Below are 27,041 nucleotides of genomic sequence, written 5' to 3' on the forward strand. Positions count from 1 at the left end.
GATCTCTTGATGTCAGTATCTTGACACAGTAATTGGGATACTAGTGCCTATCAAAGTGGGTTGTAGAATTTTACAGCCTGTGAGAAACACAGCAACAGTATCCTAATTGTCTTAGCAAGATAAGGGAAGGGTCAGTAATTGTGCACAGTAATAAAAAATGTTGAGCTTGCATTGGTGGTTGGGGTGTTTTGAATGGTGAGGGGGAATGAGCACTTGCTGTAAGGACTCCTTAGATATGATCGTGAATTACTGACTTGAAATGTATATGTTGCAGTAAGGCTACAAGCCACGCTTTTTTTTTTCAATATAATACATTAATCTTAAATTATGTATTTGATTGCAGAAATATTCAGAAATTCATTATCCCTGTTCTGATGCGGCTGTGTTTGAAAAGGACAAAATTCTATTACTTTAAATGATGAATCTGCCTTCATTTAGTGAAATAGGTATTGTGGATCCAGTAGGTGACACTGTGCGCTATACAAGACAACCTAAACTTTGTTGCTAAAGCTAATTCAGATAATGCTTTTGACACAGGGTTGCAGTAACAAGTGCAATATGAACCACGCTTGTGTTCATGAAGTCCAGGGACATTGCAACCTCACCACACTGTACACTAAACACTTAAAAGATCTAACTACGTGTTGGACTAACTACAAGATTTAAATCCTCTTTTAACTCTATTGTGTTCTCTTTCTCTCCAGCCCCACTGTGTTTTAGAAGTTAAACTTTTGACTTTACTCAGAAATGTGTGTTTTTATAAAAGAATCCACCCAAGGAGCGGGTGAAAGCACATACCAGTATGTTGTGCTGCTGTATAATAAAAAGGCAGAAATTCCTGGCTAGATAATATAGCACTTCAACGTTCTTGGTCATAGGAAAAGTGTAACTTCACCCTCCATGTATCTCTCTTTCCTTACCTTGGTGAGTGTGCTTGTATTGTAAGAAGTTAAATGCTTGTTCAAGTGGTTGCAAGATTATCATTAACTCAAATAAATAAGCAGAAATAATGAACTGCTTGGAGGGAGGGAAGGGGGAGGAAAAGAAACAAGTTAATTTTGTTAACCGTGTTTCAAACAAACAAGAAGGATATGATAACAGCTGTGCATTTTGAGCTAACTAGGTTGATGTATGTATTTTCTACAAATCACTGAAGATGTGTCCCACAGGCCACTGCAAAAGCTTCTTGCAGTAGGCAGGGAGTGCATTTTCCCATATCAGAGTGAATCCAACATGAGGGAGATGGAAACCATTTGCCTCTCAAAGGAAGGCTTGAAGCCTTTTTCTTGTATCTGTTCTGCTGTATTCTGCATTTCATTTTACTGCTTTTTCTTTCTTTCCACACTCAAATTACATCTAGACTAACGATGTTGACTGAGGTTGGAATAGCAGCAAAGTGCAATTCTCTAATCGTTTTCTTGTCAGGCAGCATCCAGATGCAGTATCAACACCTGGCACATGCATGTCATACACTCCCAGTTGCTTTTGGGAGTCACTTTTTTTTTCCATACTTCAAGTTTTTTTCTTTGAAAATGTTCCTTGCCAGTGGACTCTCTGCAGCTGATCAACATCTCCATGGAAAGCAACAGAAGTCACCCCCCACACACCATTTCGGTATGGGCCAGGTGTTGAAATATGAGGGTATAAGAGGAAAGTGCTGGCACTGGAACAAATAGAAGGGGAAGCACACTTGCAGCTTCAGAGCTGTGTTTTTTTTATTTAGGTTAGATATTTGCTTGTATACTGTCTTGAAGGACCTTGGTCTGACTCCATGTTTTGCAAAAGTTCTCCTATGTCATTACAGTATGGTAATATAATTTGTATCTTCATTGACTTTGAGCTTCTTATACAAAGATGCGTAAAGAATATTGAAACCTCGTGTGTTTACATGTTTTAGTGTCATGTTTACTACAGCAAACTTTACATTAAGATTTATGAAGTATTGAATTCCACATTTTTCAAAAAAAAAAAAAAAAAATGGCTCAGATAGATTATGTGTGCATTTTGTGTTTTAACCACCAAAAGGTTGGCTGCTTCTTCCACCATGTGGAAGCAAAAAAAAAAAAACAAACAAAAAAAAAAAACAGCTCAGTCGGAACCACAGGAGTGGTGAATCTTGGGTATTTAAAATTGGAGAGGGCTGGCAAAATACAGCAGGCTCTCATCATGAAATCGTTTTTCCAGCTACCTAAAAATATCATGAGCTGAGTGGGGATAGAAAGTAGAAATAGATAAATCCAATATAGCTTTGTAATATCAAAAGAATCACTTTCTCTCTGAAGAATAAAAGACATTAAGAAGTAATAAACTGTTATATGGTGTCCCTAGAGTAAACATGATAACATGTATTTTATGCTGAGTTGTTTTATCCTCTTTAGTTAACTGGCTTCATTTTGTTTTCAAACTCTTAAAGAAACATCTTATTGCCGCATTCGATTCATTATTAGGAAAATGTTGAAGGCACCAATGTCAATATTAATTGTTTTTTATTGGAGAGATGTTTTTGAGAATGTTGCTTTCCTGGAATTTCTAGACTTGCGTGTTAACCATTTTTATTAGTTTTCTTCCTCCTTCCTTTCCTTGTATTTTCTCTTTCCTCTGCACCTTATTTTGTTTAGTCTGTTGCACTGGGTACACTGTGCCAACTGATGAAAACAAAAACACAGAAAACAAAATCCTCTAGACATCAGGCCGAAGGTTTTCTAGGCTCACAGCCAGGCCCAACTCAAACATAACCCTTTGGTTGGCTTACATAATCACAGCTTTGCGATGCATCTCACTGTCTGCAAATATTGATTTTCCAATCCTTTGGAGCAGTAGCTCAGCCCCACGCAGCGCATGCTGCAGTATTTGTAAAGCATGTTGTTAGAGACTGTATAGTCACTAATGAGTAATGGACAGAGCTGATAATGCTGCTTCGGAAATGTATCCAGGAGACGAGCTTGAAAGGGAGATGAGGTGCTGTGGGGTGGTTTTAGCTTACCACCACTGCCAAACTTCGAGCCAATCTGAGGATGGCTTAGTTCCTCTTGTAGTTTACCTGGGCTCTAATTTTTAACTCTGTCTCCTTGGTTGTCTGGGTTCTCATCCTCTGATAGCTGAATTGATCTTTTCGCAGAGCCATTAAGCTTTATTTCTGTGGCCCATTACTGGGACTTAGTGGCTTTGTTCTGCAAATCTTTCTCTAGTGATTTTTGATTTATATTTTTGCCTTTTTTTTTTTTTTGTAGCTGTCCTCCCACCCCTTCCAACTCAAGTAGTCGCAGTGGGGCTGGAGAGAAAGAGAACACAATAGAGTTAAAAGAGGATTTAAATCTTGTAGTTAGTCCAACACGTAGTTAGTCCAACTAGCTGAACATGTAGAGCAGAATTACTGAAGGGATTACCTCTCCCAGAAACTAAGGCTGAATGACCAAGCCTGTCCAGGAGCCTTCTAAAGTGGATTTGCTGTCAGATACAGTTTTCCATGGACTTGCTTCCTGGGATGCTGTTTTCCCTCCCTTCTCCCGCCAGCAGCTTCCATCCCTGCTGAGGCTTCTGGCAGTGGGTGCAAACCTCTTAAAATCATCATGTAAAAGCAAACCATTTATTATCCCTGTGGAAATAATAATTAGTATATCAATTACTAATCCCTAGCCATCAGTCTTCAGCCCTACTTTACTCCTGAGCTCTGGAGGAAATCAGCTGTCACCATTTCATGTGAGAATCAGGGAAAGGAATGGAGTGTTGCGTGACAAGACACTAGACCAAAAGAGCGTTGCACCTGCATAAAGTTTGAAGAAACCCTATTGTGGGGTCGTAGCATCTAAGTCTTTTTTTTTTTTTTTGTAATATATATACTTTATACCTCCATACCAATTCTGTAAATAAAGAGAAGAAAACATTTAAAAATCCGTTAATTCTCTTGACAGTACAAAAACACTTTTTTATTCATGTTGAGCCTTCTTGAGAAGAATTAATTCTGATAGATATTCTGATGGTCTACGGTTACAGCTCCAGTGCTGACTGTTAAATGTACTAAGACATCAACATAGATGAGAAGGGAGCAATCTTCAGAGAGACGTTCCCAGTGGTCATGGAATAAAACAAAGTAGCACTGAATGCACCTGGGAGGAGCAGAGGATGCCAAGAAACATATGGGACTTGGTTTTCAGGCTGGTTTTGCTTTATTGTCACAAATTTCTTTTTTCTTATGTAAAGCCTGTATTGCTTGGAGGGGAAAAAATATTCCGGTTCCTTCTCAGAAAGGAAGAGTTTTTAATTTATCTTCCCCTGAATGTTATTATGTTGCTCATACCTTACCTAGATCAGTATCTGTTAAACAGATTTGATCAGCCTAAAGCAAAAGGAACTTGTCATTTCTGTGTTTCTGTTTAGGGGAAAAAAAAAAAAAAAGATTCAAATAAGTCCTTTTGCACTGCTGAAAATATTTAGAGATAAGCCAAAATAGAAGTTGAAGATGTCTCAATTAACTGAATAGTTAAATATGACTTTTTACTTCAGGAAAATGCTGTAGCTGTTGGCATTCACGCTAATCTTCTACTTGTTAGTGTTTTACATTCACCTTTAATTGTCAAGTGGTTATTGGGTACATATTTTTGTTGCTTTTTTTTTTTTTTTTTCAAATTAGGTGCAGGTGTTTGGATTGTATTCAGCGGAAGAGTTTCATGAAACGTTTGACTGTCCTATTAAAGTAAGTGCTTGTTTTAATCTTTAGTAATTGTGTTGTTGTTGTCTTTAATAACAGAAAGGTCACATTGAATCTAAATGAGAGAGGAATACTGCTTCCTTGTAATGTTATTCAAGTCACTAGAAAATAGTTATCTATCTCAATATAAAAGCTTTTGATCTGGTTAGGCAGGAAGAAAGCTGATCTAGGTTTTGTAAGAAGTATTATTGAGTTTTTCAAATACAAAAGGCAAAGTGAAAGAGAAATTGTCCTGTTTCAGCTGTTACCTGTCTCAACTTATTTCTCTCTTTGTAGATGTGTGATATAAATTCCGAGGGTTCTGCTAACTGTGAGGTCAATATTTTGCAACCACTTCATATCCGTTAAGCCTATCCCAGGATAGAGCAATGGGTGGCGATGCTGATGTACTCTCTGTGGAGGGAAGAATTCAGTTTTACTCTGGTAGAGATAAGTGGCTGGCTGGCTGTTGAAAAAATGCCTCTATTAGACATATGGGAGGATCTAGCTTTCTTAGCAAGAAGCATTTCTTATGGGAGAAAAGGTGGTGTGTGCAAGTTACTGTGTTTTGCTGCTTGGGTTCTTCCATATTTGCATCCACACTTGGAGGAGAGAAAAAGAATGAGCTCATGAAGTTTTCACACACATTGGATGCAACTCACTTGGCTCCTACTGCTGTACTACTCTTACAGCTGTATCTCTTGACATGTAACACAAAAGCCCTTTTTTTTGCACTGTGATTCAACACACCAGACCCAGCTATCAGTTGGAACGTGAGCCTGATGCTTGGTGGGGCAAAGTAAGGAGGCTATTTAAGCTGTGTAACAACACACAAGATAGTTGTGTGGCAATGTCAAGCCTTGTCCTCTAGGTAGGTCCCAAAGAAGATTCGCTTAGAGGAATGCTTGCAGTGCTTATAATGGACCTTATTCTGCTGCCTGATATGGAAAAAAGTGGTTGTTCTGCCTATTGTGTCCCTCAGCATCTTGCATGTCACGTGCGCTACAATATGGAGAATTTTCTTTTTGTTCTAGGAAAAATGAGTGGGACTAAGAAACAGACTGAGATATCTGAAAGAACTGGTCTCTACTTTAGAGGCAGAACTCAGCTGTAATGTTTGATATTTGGCAAAGATCTATCCAGTTAAAAAAAAAAAAAAAGATACAATGTACCTTTTAAACTCTTATATGAGTCATAATCATCTTTTTTCTCCTGTTTATACTCAGATTGTTGCTGTTCATCCTCATTTTGTAAGATCTCACTTCAAGCAATTTGTAACAGGAGGAAAAAAGGTAAGCAGTCCCAGTGTAAAGAGCTATCTTTAAGCAGCTTTTAAAAACAGCTCAGAAGGCTTGTATCTGTGATTTTTTAACACCTAGAACAAAGAATTCATCTTTTTCTTTCTCTTCATGCATTGTATTGTACCACACTCTTAATTGAGATTGCAGGAAAAAATTAATGCACTAACTATGTTAAAAACATGTTGCAACAAGTAGAGCTTCAGAATCAAAATACTTCTGGCCTTCCAGCCTGGAAAAAAAAAATCGTTTGTATTTCCTAGGGTAGCCTTTCTACATTCGTTTACATTCATTTTATTTTGTTGAAGTGGGAGCACAAGTTAGACCTTAATACTGGTCTTTTATAATATACATTGTATATGTTGGTCTTTTGTAGTAATTCAGGAGAGCTCTGAATAGAGAAGAGCTCCCACTTTCTTTTTTTTATATACTCGTATCTGTGTAATCAAAGTCTTCTCTTTGAGGAGTTTGCTATTTTACATGCACATTATGACGTTTTATTGGTGTAGGATGTGATTCTGATTTTTCAGAGTACAGATGTTTCCAGGCTCTACAAGTATGATGCATCACATGGCATATTTTCAGTTAAAATTTGATAAGTTTGATTTGGACCAGTTTCTTGAATTCATGGAATTTTCCTGTTGCCTTCTCTAATTAAGGGTAAACAGTCCTCACCTGCAGATACATTAAACTGAATGTAAAACACTTGTGCTCCATACATCTAAATTTTCATAAACAGTTCAGTATGTTTCCAAGAATAGCTGTGGTTTTTGTTTTGTAAATAGCGTGCATGTTTGGCAGCTTTTGCAGGCTGGTTGGAGCTGGTGTTGCCCTTAAAAGAATGCATAGTCAGTGTGTGTCTTTGTCAGCCACCAGTTTGTGAAGCTTTTTAGTGCTGATAGAAGTGGTATGGAAAGAGGGAGGCAGGGAATTAATAGAACAGGGCTCCGTCAGGTGGTAAAAGAGCTTACATTCACCTGATGCTGAACAGAAAAAAACATCAGGGAGTTAACACATTCTCTTTGGTTATCTTTGATTACTTGACAGGTTGTTTTATATTCTGTCCTCTGGGGAATAGTATACTCATTTTTAATGCATTCATTTTTTGCTGAGGAACTTTCCTCTTCAGGAAAACTTTAATTGACATCTTAACATAAGGTATTTAGCATTGAAATAAATGTCCCTTGATGCCTGTAATTTGATTTTATTGATACATAAAACCAACAAATAAAACCTTTTAGCCGTGTGGTAGAAACCACTCCTCTTTTCTCCCTTCCTCCAAAAGGAGTGTATTTACTTGTATAATGGTGACAACAAAGTGCTCTGTAAAGATTCAGGAAATTAAATTTTGCCTACCTGTTTATCAAAGATACCTTTTTTTTTTTTTTTTTTTTTTTTTTTTCCTAAAAAGGCCTTGAAAAACATCTCTGCTCTTTATACCCCTCCTTAAGTCTGAAGCCAATGAGCTGTGTGGGGGGCATCAGGCAGTGGGAATTTGGTCCATGAGAGCCAGGAGCAGGGAGCCTGCAGCACGTCCCCTCGGGCTGTGGCCTGATGCCTGTAAGTTGTGCAGTTGTGCCAGCTCCTTCAGGCAGGAGACGCTCAACTCCTGAGGTCTCTCTGCTTTTCAAGCTTTTGTGTGGACACGGAGATTTCAGCTGCCTAATAGCTGGCAGTGGTGCGAGGCACACTGCTTGTCCTGCCCCACCTGCACAGAGGCGGTGAGGATGGAGCTGCAGTAAGACAGCTATTCAAGATTGTGGTGCTGCTGTGGAAATAAGGCTATCCTCATTTATATCAATCTTAAGAGAAAAGCTTTGCTTAAGGTTCTCATGCTATGCTCCTTGCCCGAGCTGCATTCACAAAAATAGTGTGAGGGATGTGAATTCTGTGCCCAAATGCTGTGGGGTCTATCATTGTTTTTTCTTACTTTGGGAGATGGTGACTTTACGTATATTACCCTTTTAATTTTGTTTTGTTTTTAATCATTTGCTAAGACCTTTAAAGCAGATAAAAGGAACAAGCCAGAAAGGAATTTGGTCGTGTACTCAAACCCCTCTAGTTGCATTATGAACGTTGTCACAGGATACGAGAAGGATGTTCTTGATTTCTTACTTGAATTTCAGGCTGACTTTGCTTTACAGCAAAATAAAACAGAGAAGCCAAACCACATCTGCACTCAGAAATCAAGAACTGTACTCACCTGCTAACTTTAATGCTGTGTTTGGTCTCAAATAAAGAAAGCACTTAAAGATCTGCTTAAATTTATTAATTCTATAGACAAGCATCTGCCTTAGTAGGATCCTTAATTATAGTACTTCTGTGAACAGGGTGGGGAGCTGTAATTGTAAGTTACCACCTCCTTAATTATTTTTTTGAGAAAAATACAGCTCATCATAATAATATGAAATGTATGCACAATAGGCATTCCAGTTCAAAGACCCACTGCAGAGCATTTTCCCAAGTTCATAGCAAGCTATGATGTCTTTAAAAAAAAATAAGTAGAAAAGAGGGTGAGGGAGAGGAGCAAAGCGATGTACTTCGGGGTCACGTGTTACAGCTGCTCGGTTCCAAAGGCAGGTGGGTGTTCGGGAGCAGTGTGAGCCATCGGGTGGTGCTAAGATTTGCTGTGGCTTAGAAGTGCAGCCTGACCTAAAGCTGACTTGAGAACGGTGCTCCCTGGGGTAACTGCTTAAATCATTACAGATTGCTGGAAGTTTAACTCTACCTGGCATATGTTTAACTAGGCACATGCTAGAGTCCTTTAAGAACATTTTTCCTAGACTGGATTATGAACTAATTAAACAATTTAAATTGTTTGCTTATTAAACACTTGTTTTTAAAAGTAAAGAACTTCCATTAAGTGTGTAATAGTACCATTGCCTTCTATTTTGGGCTGGAAAAGCATTTTTTGCTCTGTTTTTTCAATGAATGAGCATTATCTGTGCCTAGAATAAAGGCAGGTATTGCAGAAATGTTGATGGGAACTCAGTGAGAAGCAATAGGTACTATACTCAAAAGAAGCACTTCCTTGCTCCCCTTCCCGTTACCTCTGCAATTAACTTCGGCACCATTGTGGTGGCTTGGCAGAAGATGGTAACCCTGAAATAATAATACTGTATGTTGTAAATAACAGGGCATTCCTGTCCAGAGCAGACAGTAGAGCTTCAAAGCAAGGGAAAAGACAAATACTGTGCTATTGAAGGCCGTAACCTTCTACCTTTTAAAAAAGGGTCTAATCTTAAAAAATAACAGGGTAAAAGTCAACAAAATGAGGGTGGTAAAGCTGAAAACAAGGTGTTCTTTATTTAACTATTAGAATGCTGGTCTTTCCCAACACATCATCTAAATGAACATTATTGCAGAGTCGGAGTATCCATTTTATCCAGAGGGTTAAAGAGGCAGAACCACCAAAGAGAGAAGACTGAAGGCTATTGCAGTTCCAAAGTGAAGGTATTGCTTCTTGTGTAAAGATAACTTCGGAGAGCAGGACAATTGGAGGTTTCCTTCTTGGCAGAGGCATTGAAGACACTCCCTATTTGATGTTAATTAAGATCAATAACTAGACATGACAGATTTTTTAGTAAAGTTCATAGAAGAATGAATTCTCTAGAGTGATTAAGTCACTCTGCTGAATTTGTGCTATTAAAGTTTTGGGGGGATGGGTTCTACTCAGCATGGTGGTTGGGGACCGAGCACAATTCAGCAAATGAATCCTGAAGCCAGTAGGGGAGGAGGACATTCAGCAACTCAGAGGATGCATTCATAGGGTATTCATTTTTCATAATAATTGTTGATTTGAGTATCAGATCTGAAACAATTTCAGCTGGATTTTCAGAGCTAGGGAACCAAGATAGAACTAAAAATTTACCTGTCGACTGCAAGTAGTTACATCTTCATATCTATCTGTATGTGTATCATACATGTATATAAAATATGTATGGTGGAAATATTTAAAAGCATATCTTTAATGCAGTCTGTGTTTCTTTTGCTGGAGAGAATACATTGTAAGAACTGGTTTTCAAATGCAGATACTTATGTCAACATACTGAAGTCCAATTTATCCTCTCAGAATTAGCATCTGAGCATATAGATGCCCATGGTTGAACATCAGACTCTTTTCTTTGTCTGTTATAAAAGCAGAGAGAATTTAGTGTTGCCTGGGGCAAATATCTCATTTAAAAAAAAAAAAACAGATATAAAATTTCAGTGTTAGAAGCCTGGGCTGGACCCACATTGTCTCCTGTCTGAGAGGCAAAACAAGATGATCTAAATTCCTTTTTTACTCCAGGTAAAGCAATGCTGTACACAGAAGAAGAATAGCAATTGCAAACAATGCACAAACAGGAAGAGAAACAGCATTCTTGTGGAACGGCAACTGCTCTTACGGATAGTTGAATTTGTATGTTAAAGTCAAGTCTGCCAGGGAATGTCTCAGATTTTTTTTTTCTTTTAATTGTCTGCTTTTTAGTGTCAGCAGAAGCACTTTGCTTTGTGAGTAAGTAGATGACCTTTACCTCTGAACCCTATGATAGGTACTTCATAATAACTGGTTGGACTACTTTGACAAATTATTAAATTGTCAGGATGCTGTTTGCAGCACAGTCCATTTTTAGAAAGCAGATAGTCAGCTGTTTGGCATTATGTTGGGTGGAAGAGTATCAGACAAGAAAGGCAGATTGCTTTGTAAGCTATAAAATGTCAGTCAGTAAATACTCAAAGGTCTGGTTTAAGTGAAGAAGGAGTAAATACTATGGCAATTTCTGTCCATGCATTGGATAATTTACCATAAACAGGAAGCAAACTGTAGCAGCAAGCAAGCAAGCCACAATAGTACAGGTCTGACATTTGCGTGCTGTGATGTATGGTGCCTAGATGTATCCTGTATTATTCAACAGATGAGACTTGGAGATGTAGTGCTATGAAGTCTGATTTACTTAATAAGCAGCTTATTTTGTCCTTAACTGAGGCTGGGTTTTCACAATGAAGAAGAAGAGAAACATTCATCATGTGCTGTAATGGACTGATTTTGTTTGTGGAAATTGAGAAGAGATCGCCTGTAGTCCTGCGTGTGGGTAGTCTATAGTAGTGTGTTGTGCAAAAGTCTGTGTAAAAAACTTTGTTGTTGTTGCCTGAGGTGGCAAGCAAAGAGGATCTAAATACATGAAATGTGGGAGAACTTGTGGCTCTGCCTGCAAGGCTGCAGGACTTGCTTCCAAGGGTGTTAAGGTCTGTAGCTATTTGTGAATAGGCGACAGCTGGAATCTAGTGCCTGAGTTATTAACAATGTAGCCTACTAGAAGTCCCGTGTCATTATTTTTGAATTGAACTCTTCAAGATTTCTAGCTTCTCTGCCCGTGAACTGTACAGCAGAAGCTCCCGTGTTGCATCTCACCATTGCCATCACTTCCCAGAGCTGTGTCTGCCTCTGCCTTCGTGTTCGGTTTCCCCAGACTCCCAGTGCTGCTTCCCTCTACCCACACTGCAGCCCCTTGTACAACAGTGATTGGTAATGATATTTTGAGAACCTATCTTCAGCTGAAAACTTGAGGGTTACAATATTCTCTGCCTCGTTTGAACTCATCCAGCCCGTTGCAGCTCCACACAGAAGTGATAATTTTTTATTGTGGCTATATATTTTCCTAGGGATGCACGATTAAACAGTAAGTCTTCATGTGGCGTGCTGTTCTGTGCTACTCCCAGATACCTGTTAATCTCGGCTGTGCCTGTAAATGTTGTTTTTATGCTTAAAACAAGAAATATCTATTGTGATCAGTTGCATCCATGGCAGTAGCATTTTAGGTTTTTGTGATCTTGCCTGGCTGAGGAGAGAGCTGGCGAAGCAGGTGCCAAAACCCAGAACAAATGCCACAGGTAGGCATGTAGTCACACTTGGGCAAAGAACAGGACAAGGACAATATTTTTCCTGGTATTTATTTCGTTGAATGTTAAAACTAATCCAGCAGGGCTGCTGTAGGAAAAGGAAGGGTGGCACTTCAGTTACATATTGAAGTCTCAGCCTTTTGCTTCAGCAAAGTCCTACAGCTCTTTACAGAGAAGGCACTGTTGAAACAAAGCAATTGTGTGGAGTAGAAGAGAGATGTTCTTCACACATGATGCTGTGCACAGTGCTACAGGAAAAGTCTTGTACTTTGAAACTTTTAATGGTGTGAGAATAGACATCTTTGATTTCAGCAATTTCCAATTTGGTAGTGGGATGAAGTTAAATTGAATTATTTCACTGTATTGATATGACCAAAACTGCAGTCATTGTCCTCTATTCAGAAGACTGAGAATTTCTGTGCGTAGTTTAAAAGCTGGGATTACATGCAATTAGTGTTAATGCTAATTGCATGATAGGCTCCATTAAACTCAGGCACTAGTCTATTCTCTTTAGTGGATGCACAGTACAAATAGAGTTTTGAGCTCTCAGAGGAGTTTAATCTCATGGTAGTGAAAGATACAGAGAGATGTAGTCACTAATCCAAGAGAATTTTAAAATTATTTTGACTTGTCCTTAAAACTAAAAAGAACCAAGACCTGCACCATCCTCGTCTCACACATTTCCATATGTCTTTTTTCTCAATAATCAGTAGATAAGCATAAGCAGTTAAGACCAACAGAAAAATTAGTAGAGAGATACAGGAAGATTTCAATGTACCATGAAGGAATGTGGGTGGGGACCCTTGCAGTCGAAGTTAATTTTATTTTGTTTTAGCTGTATTATCGTGTTCTGGTACGTGCGAGAGGTGCTGGAAGTGCATTCTAAGCACTACTGGATTGTAACAAAGAACTTGAAAGATTTACCAGAGCAAATCAAAAAGAGGAAAGTATAAACTCTATTGCACAGAATGCAAGAAAGTGATTTTGTGGCTGCTGTTGAAATATAAGTACTGGGAATGCTGACTGCCAAAATAGGGGATTTATGGGAAATAAAGTCCTAAAATATTTTCACCTCCCAAAAAGAGTGGGAGGTGATAGAAGGAACCCCTTCAGGAATGGTGGATTTTTGTTATGTGTCTAGCTGCTATTGAAGTTTTAAATGGCCTTCTGGTGCAGTAAATATTTCATTATAAAGACAGAAAGGAAGACTGAGAAATAAATTAGTCTGCTTATTTTGAGAGGGCTGCGTTCAGTGGATAGCAGTTCCAAAGCAAGTAGCAAAGTTGTATGTTCAGTATTTCAGTTTCCAGGTGTCGCTGTAGGAAATAATAAATAAATCACATATCAGTAAAAGGGAGATAATTCCACTGCAGGTAAAGTAGTAAAGTGTGTTTGGAGATGAAAATGGTTTTGTCTTGAAGCAATAATGTTGCGTATCCTTTCACTTATATTGCACTTTGTGATGTGAGTTGGGGAATTTGGGGTGCTGCAGTTATTCAGATTCACTTTCCATCTTTTACAGGCATGATCAGCCTGGTGTCTTCTATAGTCCTTGGTTTGAGAATTTAATTAAGCATGTGTAAAGTTGAGCATAGGCTGAAGCAGGATTTTGTTTTAATTTTCTCCTCACCACTTTCAGGTCAGTTGTTTTTTTCAGTTTCATACTCAGGTAGAAAGGCATGAAAAAAGCGTGATGTTCACAAGCAAAGAACAGAAACAAAACAGCTGGAAAATGTCATTGCAAGTGTTTCATTGCATGAAACAGCTGGATTCTGTAGGCTAAATAAACATAAATCACACATAAGTCATAAGCAGAACAAAGATTGGTTACTGTAACTTATATCAGCCAGTTTTACTTCACGTCATCCACATCATTTTTCGCAACCTTGTGCAGAAAGTCCAGGTGAAAATGCTATGTATTTGCTGCTGTCTCCACTGGATTGTATTGAAAGAAACATCTGAGTGGCTTCCCCTTAGAAGTTTGTGAACTGGAAGAAACTAATTTTAAAGTCAGAATCAGCATGGTACTCAGTTTTAAGTAACATCCTCAGCTTCTGAGGGGAGCTGATTAGTTTGGGTTTTGTTTCATTGCATAGCCTTTTCACGGGTGGAAAAATCCCTGAGACTGTCTAAAAGAGAGTCCTTCACATGAGCTGTGGGAAAGGCACTGGGTCATTTCAGGTGGGGTTAAGGTGGCCAGGTGTGCTCTGATGTCTGCTGTGTGCTCCATGCAAAAGTGTGAGACAGACCTGGATAGTGACTACTTCAAACTTTTGGAGAAAATCTTTGTCTTTTGGTGCCATCTTGTGGCTGTGGGAGAGATGAGCAGTCAGTATAATTACCATCAAAAGTCCTTTACTTCATTAAAAGATGTTATTTTAAACAGTTCGTGTCTTATCATTGTTTATGCAAATAGAGGTGGAGGAGACAAGCCTGGTGTAAAAAAGCATATATGAACAGTAGCAACATAGTCACTCAAATTAGGTCCTTGCAGTTTGTAATTTTACATTTCTTAATGGTTCTTCTGCATTTTATGAGCTAGGGTTCACATTGTACGCATCTCCATTTGTGTGTATTGTGGCAACAGTTGTCAGGACTGGTACCTTACTCCTGTTCCCCTCCAAGCACTGGGCTTTGCGTTGCTTGAAGTGTCATTTAATCCTGTTAAATAACTCCCTGAAACCACACAGGAACGCTAAAGAAGTTGGACTGTCACACAGACTGTCTGCATGTAGTAGTGCTTTTCTTTGCTGTGCAAGATATTACAAAAAATAGTCTGTGCTTTCTAGATACTGTAAAATCCTTCCATATTTGCAGAACCTGGGATCCCCCATCACACAAGTCTTACAATCAGCAGTGCTTGTTGTGAATGCAGTTGCATGAGTGGGACCGTGCAGCATCTCTAGAGCCCTACTGAAGGCTGTGTAGTTCCATATGGGGCCGAGTGAAAGGCTTCAGGCTTGGAGGTCTTCAATAATTTTGACTAGCACAAGCATAAGAGATGTTTTTTACTATCTCCTGCTTTTTTGGAGAGAAGAAAGCCTATCAACAGATCAGTGGATAGGTGTAAGACAGCCTGGTTTCTTTATTAGGTTTCTTAACTCTTGTCACAAGTGCTGTTAGGTTCTCAAATGCCTTACATGCTTTATCTTTCAAATGGAAAGAAATATATTTACTATTATTTGAAAAAAACTTGATAGGAAGGCTGCTGATTAATGTAATCGTGAAAGTCACTTGATTTTTTAGTATGTAGGATTGTCAGTGTAAATGTACTATATGAAAGTGTTTGATTGTGTTTGCTTTTGTTTTGTCATAGCTGTGTATTTCTCCCTACCCTCAAATGCAAGTGGAGTAAGAGATAAGGAAGGAAAAAACTCCTTTGTTTGCATATAGCACTGTGTCACAGAAATATTTCTTGTTGCACTTCTTCACAGTTGCTGCTATATGAGAGAGGCTGGATGAATAGATGGAAGCCTTCGGTTTTACATGAAGGGGAAGGAAACATAAGAAACATAAAATGGAGAGGACATTTAATTGCTTGGGCCAATAATATGGTAAGTTTTTGTCACCTCTCTTGAATGAGCAGAAATACTGCTGATTTACACTGATATTTGAAATGTTTTTAAAATGGTGTTAATTGCTAAAATATTCCTTTGAAAACTGGTACGTTAGAAGAATCCAGTACATGAAGCACTGAAGTGCTTTACATATGATTTCTTCATAGAGAGCCGTGCTGTTTGCATTTATTGCTGTCTGTTCAGTGTTCTCCATGTGACTTGCAGTTTCTGAAGGAATTTAGAAAAGCAGCTCTACATACATACAAATGCTAGGGGTAGTCACAGCTGTACCCTATTGTATATCGGAGTTTCGGCCAGTGAGATTTGTTGAAGCAAATTGCTTGAGGAAGGAATGCTAATGTGAACTCTTCTTTGTAAGTATAAAATCCTCCTAATCCCTCTTCCCCCCTTTCCCCCCCCCCCCCAAAAAAAAAAAAAAAAAGCCTAAATTTTGAAATTTGTATTGAACTAACAGCATAATACATATTCCTAATGTAGCAGATTATAAAAAATGATAGTAATAATTCCTTATTTTGGTAAGCTACTTGAAAAGGCTAGACTTAAGAGAAAACAAGCCCTTTTTGCTATAAGTGTAATTCATATTTTAAAGGGAACTCCTGCTTTCATGCTGAGTGTTGTATTTCACCTAACAGTGTATATGTAATTGATGGGTCAAGGTCTGTGTTTCAAAGCTCAGCAGAGAGGGATACATTTTTAAGTATGTATCATGTCTAAATTCCAGATTTTTCTTTTAAAATGTGGTGAAGATATTCCTGAAAGCATTTGCTTTCTCCCTTCTTTTTTCCCTCCTGGAAGGAAGCATTTATTAAAATATTTTAAAGCCGTTGTTCTTTTATTCCATTTAAAAACAGCTTGATATGAAATTGTTAGCGGTGTTCTTTGTGTTTATTTGCTCTCCTTTAATGACTATATATTAGCACTATAACTTAAGGAAGTGCTTGATTTTCGTAACATTAACCTTTGGAAGGTTTTGTTTTTTTTTCAGAGCCATACAATTAAAATATATATTCTAGGTGAATCTGCAGGGAATAGATAGGACAGTTGAGGAGAGCTATCCCTAGAGATGATGTGTCACATCAGAACACAGAATACTAATAAAATGTTGAGAGCCATCTGTCAGAGACAAAAAGCCATGGTCAGGGCCTATCTTTCAATGAGAAATGAAATGACACTTGCCCTCCAAAAGATTAATATATTTGGTTATTGGCCTTTTCCCGTCCCTTCCCCCTTTACCTTTTTAAAAATTTCTCCATCCTCAAGCAAGGTATTTGTTCCTTTTTTTTTTTTTTCTTTCAAAGTAAGTCAGAGAAAATCATTTACAGCCTTGCCATTTACTGTCTGTATCTAGTTCTTATTTTCTCATGTGTTTTTGTTTTTTTTATTGCACACTGTCTGCATGCTTGCTAGACATTGGACATTCCAAGATGGGCTTCCAATTAATTAGGCAGGGTCTGATTCTGCTCCCATGCTTGCCACTTTTCTCTCTTCTCCTTCTTCCATGACAAAGAGTACAAGTCTTACGGACTGAGACACCTGAGGACCAAATCCTTAGCAGCATTAACTTGCCTAACTCTCACAAAAACACATTTTAGGCTCCTTCATGACAGGAAATTGAGACTGGAAGTCCTTTCAGTTACAGCGCAAATGGCATGCTTTAACTATAGAGGATTCTACTGTGCTGGTTGGAGAGCCACTTTAAATGTAAGCTTGTCTGCCCCATATAGAATTCAATTTGCTGCCTTGTTGAAAAACAGGAGATGTGATATGGGTCACTAATTTGGAAATCATACTTAAAGACAAAGTGGTGAGATTAATAAAAGACAGCTTTATTAAAATGCAGTTCAAACAAGATTGCAAACGTTATGAGATGAGTTTAGAAAACACAAAGCATAAGCTCCTTCTTTATGCCATCCTGAGATCTGGGCTCTGTATGTTGCAGATGACATGTACAAGTTTTTGTTGCTTTGTTTTTATGTTTCTTTTTGGCTTTTTTGTTTGTTTTGAAACCTTGATGATTGATGACCTTTAACCTAAAAGATGCCAATAGGAGTCTTTCTGTTCACCTCCATACTACTTACTGCTCCTTGTGATTTAAAGATTTACAGAATCACAGAAATTTAAGGAGTTTGATTTTCTTTTTTAAGAAAAGGAGAGGGTGGGGAGGAGGGAAAACCAAGCTTCTAGCTTAGATCTGGCTTAGATCATGACCCTTGTGTTTAGATTCTTTTACTTAAAAACAGTTGAACTGGTATAGCTGGGGACACAGAAACTTGAGGGGTTGAGAGCAGGCATGGCAGAAACAAGCAGGGGAATCTTTTGAATCAGTTTTGTAACTGCAAAAATCCAAACGTGGAATGGCATCCTGGATGCTGACCTTTCAAGGTCCTTTCCATCCCTTTTTTGTGATCATGAGATGTGGTTTTCTGCTCACCAAGCTTAAGGGAAATATCTACTTAAATGCTTGGTTTTATGTTGGCAACTTTTGTTTTTAAATCACAAAGAAAGAAGTTATTATTTAACATGAAATTAATCTCCATTTTGCTACTAGAAAGGTTATAGCTCACATTTTCTAAATGGTATGGAAAAATTCAATCGATGTCTCTTCCCCCTCTCCCTCCCTCTAAAATGACTTTAATCTTCCTGTCTTTAAACTTTTTGTTGTGTTAGTTTGAGATATTTCCTGAGGAGGCAGTGAAAAATCACACCATATAAAACCAAGCATCATTTAAGTATGTTTCCTTTTTTTCTTTCAACATAAGAGTATAAATACATTTTTATAGAAGCACAGATTGTCTTCATTTACCTTAATTTGTTGTTACTTCATCTTTTCGGTTTTTTTCTGAGGTGGAAATTTCTGTTTCTTGATGGGGAATGTTTTGGAAGATGCTTTTGCTTCTCCACTAGTAGCACCAGCCTAAACAAGCTGGTCTGGTTCATGACTGGAATTGCTAATCTGTCACTTGTTGACTCATGAAATCTTTGTATTTAGCATGCATATTTACAATATTTAACTCACTCTAATCTCATCGTTTCTCCTGTCGCCTCCTGGGTGAGATTGGTCTTTGTATCAACAGCTATTTGTGTTGGCACTTTCATCCCTACCCTGCAACTTGTGCCATAAGCTGCTATGACTGTCTTACTGTGCAAAATAAAATGGGCTCTGGTGGGTAAGAGTTTTTCATACTGAATGAAGTTCTCTTGTATTTAAACTTTCAGGGCGTGAAGATACTTGACATGATTTCCAAGCAACGAATTACCAACGTGCCTCGAGATGACATAAGCCTTCGCCCCGATATGTATCCCTGCAGCCTTTGCTGGAAGGATAATTTAACGCTGATTATTGGCTGGGGAAATTCAGTAAAGGTGCAATTACCTGTCTTTGTAATAAATGCTTACTGTTATCAAAGACAAACAGAGGATTATTTCTGAAAAGCAAAGACAATCAAAAAAAAATAGAGTTTGGTTTGACTACAGTCTGCAGAATGCCTGCTGCCATAGAAATGTCATTGGACTGACCCTCGTGAGGAGGAGGAGGAGTGATAAGACACCCAGCGGTCAGACAGATTTCTGTGTGTGAGCATGCAGCAAGTGTAATCCTCAGGGACACTTCTCTCCTCTGTGTCTTCAAGAGCTTTCCTCTTTTGAAAGCTTTTAGAGGGGCTGTTGAATTCATTTCTTTTGATTAGCATTAAGGAAGGACAACTTATCATGAGTTATTTTTGGAGAGACTTATTTTGGGGGCTGAGGAGTTCATCGTTGCTAATACAAACACAGAATTTCAGTCAGCCAAGGGGAAAGAAAAAAGGGGGTGGGGGACAGGTTGCTTCGGACTTTGCTTCGCTTTCAGCAGGGAACTGGCATTTCGAACTTGTGCACAGCAGACTGATTTGTACAGATCAGCACCTGACAGGAGTTTGTTAGAGCCTGTTAGATGTTTTCTAATAACAGCTTGCTACATCATTGCACAGTGGGAAATTAAAGTGCTTGGTAGGAGTAGATGGAGAGGGAGGGTGAAGTGAGGTAGGTGAAGCATAAAAACCTTTTGGAGCATTAAACTTAGAGTTTTACAAATGAGGAGGTTTGTCATAAGTTTGGCATCTGTCTTTCCCCTTGTATTACATGTGCTTCACAACATTTGGGTGTCTGCATTTCTTTATACATATGTGCTCTCCTCCTGTTACTTGGAGTTGCAGTAGCATGTGCTTACTGAAATAGTAAGGTAATGAGACACTAAGTGTGAGAAGATAGCAAAACCAAACTCATATGCTGCTCTAAGAAATGGTAGTGAGCATGTGCTTTCAGATTTCTTTCTGTCTGGTGGCCCATCTTCTCCTCTCCCAGCATATTTATAAGGCTGTGGGCTACAGTCACAACTTTCCTGTTGGGTTTTCTTCCTCAGTGATGCATCATCACTGTTCTAAAGCCAGTGTTTTTCAAAGCAGAGAATTGCCTGTCTAAGAACACCTCAGTAAGAAAGTTTCTGGGGAAAGTTAGCGTAATTTTAGGAATGTGTATTCATCATAATGATCCAAATATCTGTTTCCTAGATTTGCTCAGTAAAGGAGCGGCATGCCAGTGAAATGCGTGACCTTCCAAACCGCTACGTGGAAATAGGTATGGTTGTGTGAACATGTAACTTTTCACAATCAGATAAGCTTTCAAAGGTTTGTTTTCACATTCAGCCTGAAAAGGTGTTAGAGTTCAGAGACAACATGTAACATAAATGTCTCCTCGTTTTTACTTGATGAGGTTGTCATGATGTCCTGCATATTTGTTTATTTTTTGTAATCATAAGGTCTTAAATTCTGTGCTCTCCCAAAATCAGAGAGCCTTGTGTAAAGAAAGAGCGGATGTCTCAACTTTCCTTTCAGGCAGAAAGTTTTACAGAGAACTTGGGTTTTCGTCTTGGTTAAATGATGATGGGGTGTAGTGATATAAGGAGAAAACAGACACGAGCTTAATCAATTACTCGTTGTTTAGCTACCCTGCTCATAACTTTTTTTTTTTTTTCTGAGCATCTCTTCAGTATAGCTCTAGAAAGTTGATTTGAATTTCTTGTTGTTGCTTTTTTTGCTTCTGCATTTTGTACTTTGCTTTCATGTTTCTTCTGGTGATGTGAATAATTTTGTTATTGGTGATTAATGGAAAAGGTCTTGACAAAAAATGTCAAGAAATTCAAACAAAATTTGAGGGGCGGGGGGCAAACAAAAACTATTCTGTTCCCAGAAGAAGCTTCTGATGAGGAAAGATCTATGAAGAGGTAACACTGCCAAGATAAGCAGGCCCTCTGGGACTCTGCAGTGCAGAATAGACAACTGTTTGTAAAGTTTTGTGCTTCCTTGTCTTGACTGTGATGACATGAGACTGTAAACAAGAGTGTTCAAACAAAATCCTGACTCAGGTGAGCATGCTGACCAGAGTGGTACATGACATATGCGTACTGCAGATGCATACTGCTTTATGATTTCAGAAAAGAACTGTTCTAAAGTAGCTTTTGAAAATCAGCGAGGATGTTCTGACATTAAATTCTTTAGGAATTCTGGATACTGAGTGAAGGCATGCCTGACCATTAACTGAGACTTCTTGAAAGCTATTTGTTGGTAAAGAATATATAGTCCCAAAAGAATAATTAACCAATTAACCATGGAATTCTAGGATTTTTGAGAGAATTATGTCAAGGAAAAGTTCAGCCTTGAGTTTTACCTTCAGAACACCTATATAAATCTTTTCTGTACGTCTAAGTAGCTTTTAGGAAATAAATGAGGTGAGTTACATAGTGTTAAGTGAACAGAGGGAACTTCTACAACTTCAGTTGTAGTATGTTAACAGGGAGGGAGCTAGCCTTACAAGACTGTCTATTGGAACTTCATTGAAAAATGATAAAAAGCTGTCATCAAACTATTTAGGTGCAATTTTGAAGGTTAGAGATTTTTGCAGAACTTACTTTTACATATTTTTATGCAATTTTTAGCCTAAATTTCTTCTCTGTATTCTTGAGGACTGCAGTTTTATCTCACTTAGCCTGTTAATGATGTGCTTGACATTTTTATTTCCGGTTTCATGTCAAAGCACTGAAATGGCTCTGCCAAATTCTGCCAGTACTACTCATTGGAACGTGGATTGTATGCTGGGAGGGAAAAGTGAGATATTTGTTCAAGTCTCGATAGACAATACAGTAGCTTTTGATGTAATCACACAGAAGGTCTTTGAGAGTTATGTTATTCCACAGCATCTTTTTCAATTTTACTATAATTTAAACTTTTACTTCTCAAATGCATAGCTGTAAGGTCTGAAATTATTATTGGGCAGACTGACCAGCAGCCTGTATAGTTTTTTTGCAAGAGTATTAATATCCTAAGTGGGTGTGTAAGCTGATTTACTCTCATAATGTAAAGAATTTACACAAGACAAGAATATCTGAAGGATATTCAGCTACCCTGCCATACATATCCTTTTGGCTTATAACATCTTGGCATCAGCTCATCAGGGTAATATGTATGGATCCTATGACAATATGGTGATTTCTCATATCTCAGCAGTTTCAGATTTGTGTTTTTAGAGACATTCTGAAGACCTCAAAGTTCTACAATAACACAATAGCAAACTTTGGTGGCATCAGTAGACTGTAAATATTTCTTCAGTGGCTTGTAGCCCAGTGAATAAGGAAGCAGAGTATCTCCAGCCTTGCAAGTTAGGTCCACAGGATCCTGTGGTGCAAGGATTTTATCTTGACACGCAGCCATATTTGCTCTGAGGCAGAAAGTAAATATGGTACCTACTCAAATTCTAAACCAGATGGCCCATGGTGTGGGAAAGTACCACCACTGAGCAGTTGTGGATGTTGTACTTCAAAGAAGATAATGCTGTGGTAGCACGCAAGAGAAATTAAAAAAAATAGAGAGTTCTCATGCATTGAGATCTGTATGATATTACCAGGTTTATTTGTACATCTTGGTGTATTAATGGTGCTTTTCTTTATTAATCTGTTCTGTTGTCCCTGGTTCCATGTTACAGTTCATTGCTTACATGAGTCTCCATTCAGTGTCAAAGATAAACTCCGGTGAAATGTTTCTATTTAGTTTTAAATGTATGTTAGCTGAGCAGATCCTATCAGTTTAGCTCTGTCAGCTACCACCATGAAGTAGCGTATTGATTAGAAAGTATTGGTATTGAATTACAGGCTTAACGTGGACTAAATGCCATTGTGATCGTTCTTAAAGATTGCTTGACCTCTCTGCTTGCTCCGTCTACATGTACAAAAGCTGTAATGCTGGACAACTTCTGTTCTAAACAGGGAGCCCTACTCAAATGTAGCCTGCTAGAAGGCTGCTTCCTAATGAACTAATTAGCACTTTGCAGCTAATGCAATTCCTTTTCAAAGTGAAACTGTGCATCTTACAAGCATGAAGTAGTCCTCAGGTGACTTTATCAGGCAGCTCAAGTTTATGGATCCTTCGTGAGTTGCTTTACCTATGCTGCAGTTTGGCTCTCTAATGATAGCGGAAAATAAAAATTAACATTGAAAGTCAGTAAAAGACTCGAAGTAGATTAGAGACTTCCTATTCAATTCATGTTAGTGCAGATTTTATCTGAGGAATCTCAGCTTAATTCCAGGCTCCAAGTAGCCAGCAGTGCCTTGAGCACTTGTCTCCCATGTGCATTCCCCCGCATTCCTGACAAAGCAGACTTCTGGTATAAGAATTGCACGTGGATATTCTTGTTACAACACATCTTCATGTTTTGTGAGGGAATAGCTGTACCGCTGCATGCCTAGTTACCATCAAGTACTGAGATCACACACTTTTATCTGAAAAGAAAACATGGGAATATTTATTTCTTGGTTTGTAAAGTGAGATACTGGGATCTACCATAGCAGCTTATTTGTCTTTACATAGACAGAGCTTAAAGCTTGCTTAACAAATAGGGTGAGCAGTAAATCAATGATGAATAAATGTCATCAATTTTATATGCTGATTTATGCAAACATTTAATTGGACTATGTCTGACTACATTCTGAAAAGCAAACTGCCAAAAAAAAAGAAAGGAAAAAAAATCCATTTGTATAACTGAATCCACTTAGACTTCTGTTCGTCATCTTTTGTCATGAGACAAAACTGATCATTTGTAAATTCCTTGATTAAAAAAAAATATTTCAGACTATCAAACTAATTACTATCAAACTATTGGATATTTTCCCTGTTTGTTGATAAAGTCTTTTCAGTTCAGTCTGTAATGGAAAAAAATAGTTTTTCAGAAAATCAACTTCGAAGCTTTGAAACTTAAGGTTCTGACTTTCCGGCTGTCATCAAGGTTTCTATGGGATTTGCTTAAAGGTTGCAGGTGCTTCTGTCTGCAGAACTGTAAAGACAATTGCCATATTTCTGAAGATGATTTTATTGTTGTGGGGGAAAAAATAGGGGTAAGAGGATTTCAGCCCCAGTGTAGCACTGCCATTTCACGAAGCCTGACTGCAAGTAAGACAGCAAGTTGTGGCACTGCTTACAGTACACAAAACATTTGCTAATTTAATTGAAAGAGCAGAATGCCCCAGATAGATGATTACTGGCATGACCAAACAGTTGTTCTGTTTGTTTGTTGTTCTTTTTTTTTCTTGATGTTTCTAATTCGTGTGATACTGTAGTTGAGATAAATTATATTCAGTAGCAAAATTCTCGCTTATTTCCATTTTGTGCTGGTAGCTAGTAAGGCAACAACTTTCAGCTATAGAGGTTTTACAGACTTTTCACCGATTTTAAGCTTTTTTTTTTTTTCTGTCATCATATTAAATTTTACAATATCATTTATAGTGCCCTGATTTATTTCAGTGAAAATGCTCATCCTCTTTGCTCTGTGGCATTTGAGGTTATCTTAAGAATGATTAATTGATCACTATTAATTTTTCTCTTAAAGCCTTTCCAAACTTTCTGCCATCAAAAATAAATTTGAAGATCACACTTTTTCTAATATATTATTTTTAAATGAAGAGTGAAGGCTATGAATTGTGATTTTGGGAGCATAAACTGAGGAATTCTGTTTTTGTAATCATTGTTGTATAGGTCCTACCACTGATAAGCGTCCTACCCTACTGCTCTTCCTACTGAAGGGAACAGTCCATTAAAATGTCATTGCAACATGTATATGGTTAGGTAAATAGTTGCTTAATTTTCACTTATATGGGGAGAAAAATTGCAGGCAATTGTAAGGATACTTGAGCACAAATAAAGGACGCTCACGTGGTTACTTCACTGGTCCTCCCCAGAAATTTCTGTTTCCTTTTGAGTTGTGGCTGACATTTCATTAACTGGGCACATCTTGAGCTTTCTGCTCAGGTTCCTAGTCTACCCTGGAAATCTGAATTTATGAGGACTGTTGTGGAGCCTAGCAGGAGAGAGAAACCATCTGAGTACAGAAAAACTCAAATGCTGATGCAGGTATTAATATATAATGATTTTCAAAGAAAATTATGAATATTAGAAAATTATTAATATTAGATATGTGAGGTTTGTATTCAAGGTTTATGTTGATAACACATCTAAAAGTAGTAGTATTCTTTTATTTCTTTAAAAGTAAACTGTGTATATGTAATTTGCCTGTATGCACCTCAAGACAACTTAAATAATGATAATGTAGGACAAAAGCCTTTGCTGGTCCTGTAATTGGAACTGAATGCATACACTGTGGGGCAAAAATTATATCAAATGCAACTGCGTGAACCTGATAGTAATAGTTAATCGAAGCATGCCATTTAGTATACTATTTGTTTTGCATAAACAACCTAGCTCAGTAAAAACACTGGTGTTGGAGACGCTACCTTTAGAACACTTAAGGGTATGTTATACTGCAGCCAGCAGAAATAACTGCAAAATTTGCAGATGTGCTTGAAGTAGCTGGTGAAAAGGTAGTTTGGGAGTGCATACTGACATCACCCCAGCAGGTAGCAGTGCACCGGAATTCATGGTAGGTTTCTCTCATACATCATATGGAATTAAAAAAATAAAATAAAATAAAATAAAATTCAATAACAAGACTTCTTTTCATCTGCACATTAAGTTTCACGTTCATTCTATGCAGCTTCCTGGCTACTTTCTCAAAAGATAACATGGAAACCTTGGCCCTGTTGAAATTAATGGCAAAACCTTCTGATATCACTGTAAACAAAATTTCACATGCTAAATCTGCAGTGGAGAAGCAGGGACTGTTTTTTTGAGATTTGATTAAACAGAACAGACTTTTTTAGTTTCAGTCTACTGCTTGTGTATCTTTAAAACACAGAGAAAGAAGTTTTATTTGGGTAAACAAGGTAGCATGTACTGTATTGTGTATTTTGTACATTTCATTTAATGAGCAAGGTGGTTTACAGGTTTTGTCTTTGTGCTTCCTAGTAATTTGTTTGACAGTTGTATATAGCTGGTGAACATAAAGTAGATCCACTGTCAGCATATCTTCTGTCCTTTCTTATGACAGGCATAAACATGCATGACAAATGGTAATACCGCTTTCATTTCCATTTACTTCAGTGATACACCTGGTTTAATTGTTTTGGATCTTTTTCAAATTAGCAGCATTTCTGCAATACCTCCGTGTTGGATTTCCCCCCACCTTTTTCACAACACACTGTCCAGAGAATAAGTCAAATTAACCTCGTAGTGTTCTGTACAGCTATAACTGCTGTAATTTTTCAGTAAAACTGTTTTTGATGAGCTGCCTCAAAGGTTTCTGCTAGGTCAAGAAGCACTGTCTGTGCCAGGTGGTCTTTGTTCAAGGCTGTCGTAGCAGAGCTGGAGCATTGTGTTTCCACAAGGCCTCTTGAGGAGGATGAGCTGAGAGAAAGCTGAAAGTGAAACCAAGGAAACTAAACTCTATTAAAAAACAAAGCTTCAAGTGATTTTCTTTTTTGTCTTGCTGAACAGCAGTGCTGCTTTATCCTAAATACACCATTACAGGGGTGTTACAATCGTTTTTAGCAGTGCCTCCCTGGCTAAGGAACTGAAGCTCCAGTGCAGGTCAAACATGGGATTTTTGAAAACTGCCCCTATAATCTTTATAAAGATACCATTCACCACCCTGTTTTTCTCTCCAAATTCAAATGACAATATTTTAGATGCCTCTAAAACCTTCTCTTGTCATTTTTTAAGCTGTCAACAAATATTTCTTTGCTGTCCTTCTACCTACTGCTTTGGATTTCACTTCATTTTAGTTTTCTGTGTTCTTGTGTCTGGCTCACATGTTTTTGTAGAATGCCAAATATTAGGTAGTAAACTGGGAATAAGATTTATTACATAGACGTTCTTAACATGGTTGGTTTAAAGCCACCATTCAGAGCACTATGTTGGTGCAGTACAAGTAATCTCATCAGTCTTGCAGGATAGAACAAAAAAAATTGCATTCAGGATTACAAACATGAACCTATTCTTTCCTAGAATAGATTGTGTTTTACCCTTATGCCATGCTTTGGTCCCCCAGTGATCTCAAAGTGTCAACGGTCATTAAGAGAAAAACAGCATTTGCTTATTCAGGGAAAGACAGATGTCAAATCTTTATTCTATTTGTCAGTATTTTTTTTCTTCTTTTGCAGGATGATGATTATTTCTCTTG

The 27,041-nt window shown here is 38.0% G+C and overlaps 1 protein-coding gene across 2 annotated transcripts in view; it reads left to right on the forward strand.

The window, feature by feature from the left end:
* VPS41 (VPS41 subunit of HOPS complex) overlaps window positions 1–27,041 on the forward strand; it is a 115,963-nt gene that overhangs the window by 42,175 nt on the left and 46,747 nt on the right. For both annotated transcript variants that reach the window (XM_082754220.1, XM_082754219.1), the window contains exons 6-10: window positions 4,631–4,693; window positions 5,914–5,979; window positions 15,303–15,422; window positions 18,663–18,809; window positions 19,994–20,060. In XM_082754220.1, coding sequence (XP_082610346.1) covers window positions 4,631–4,693; window positions 5,914–5,979; window positions 15,303–15,422; window positions 18,663–18,809; window positions 19,994–20,060 — 463 coding nt within the window. The remainder of the gene's footprint in view (window positions 1–4,630; window positions 4,694–5,913; window positions 5,980–15,302; window positions 15,423–18,662; window positions 18,810–19,993; window positions 20,061–27,041) is intronic.

The sequence above is a fragment of the Aythya marila genome (assembly GCF_965140915.1).
Source record: "Aythya marila genome assembly, chromosome: 2".
Classification (NCBI taxonomy): Eukaryota; Metazoa; Chordata; class Aves; order Anseriformes; family Anatidae; genus Aythya; species Aythya marila.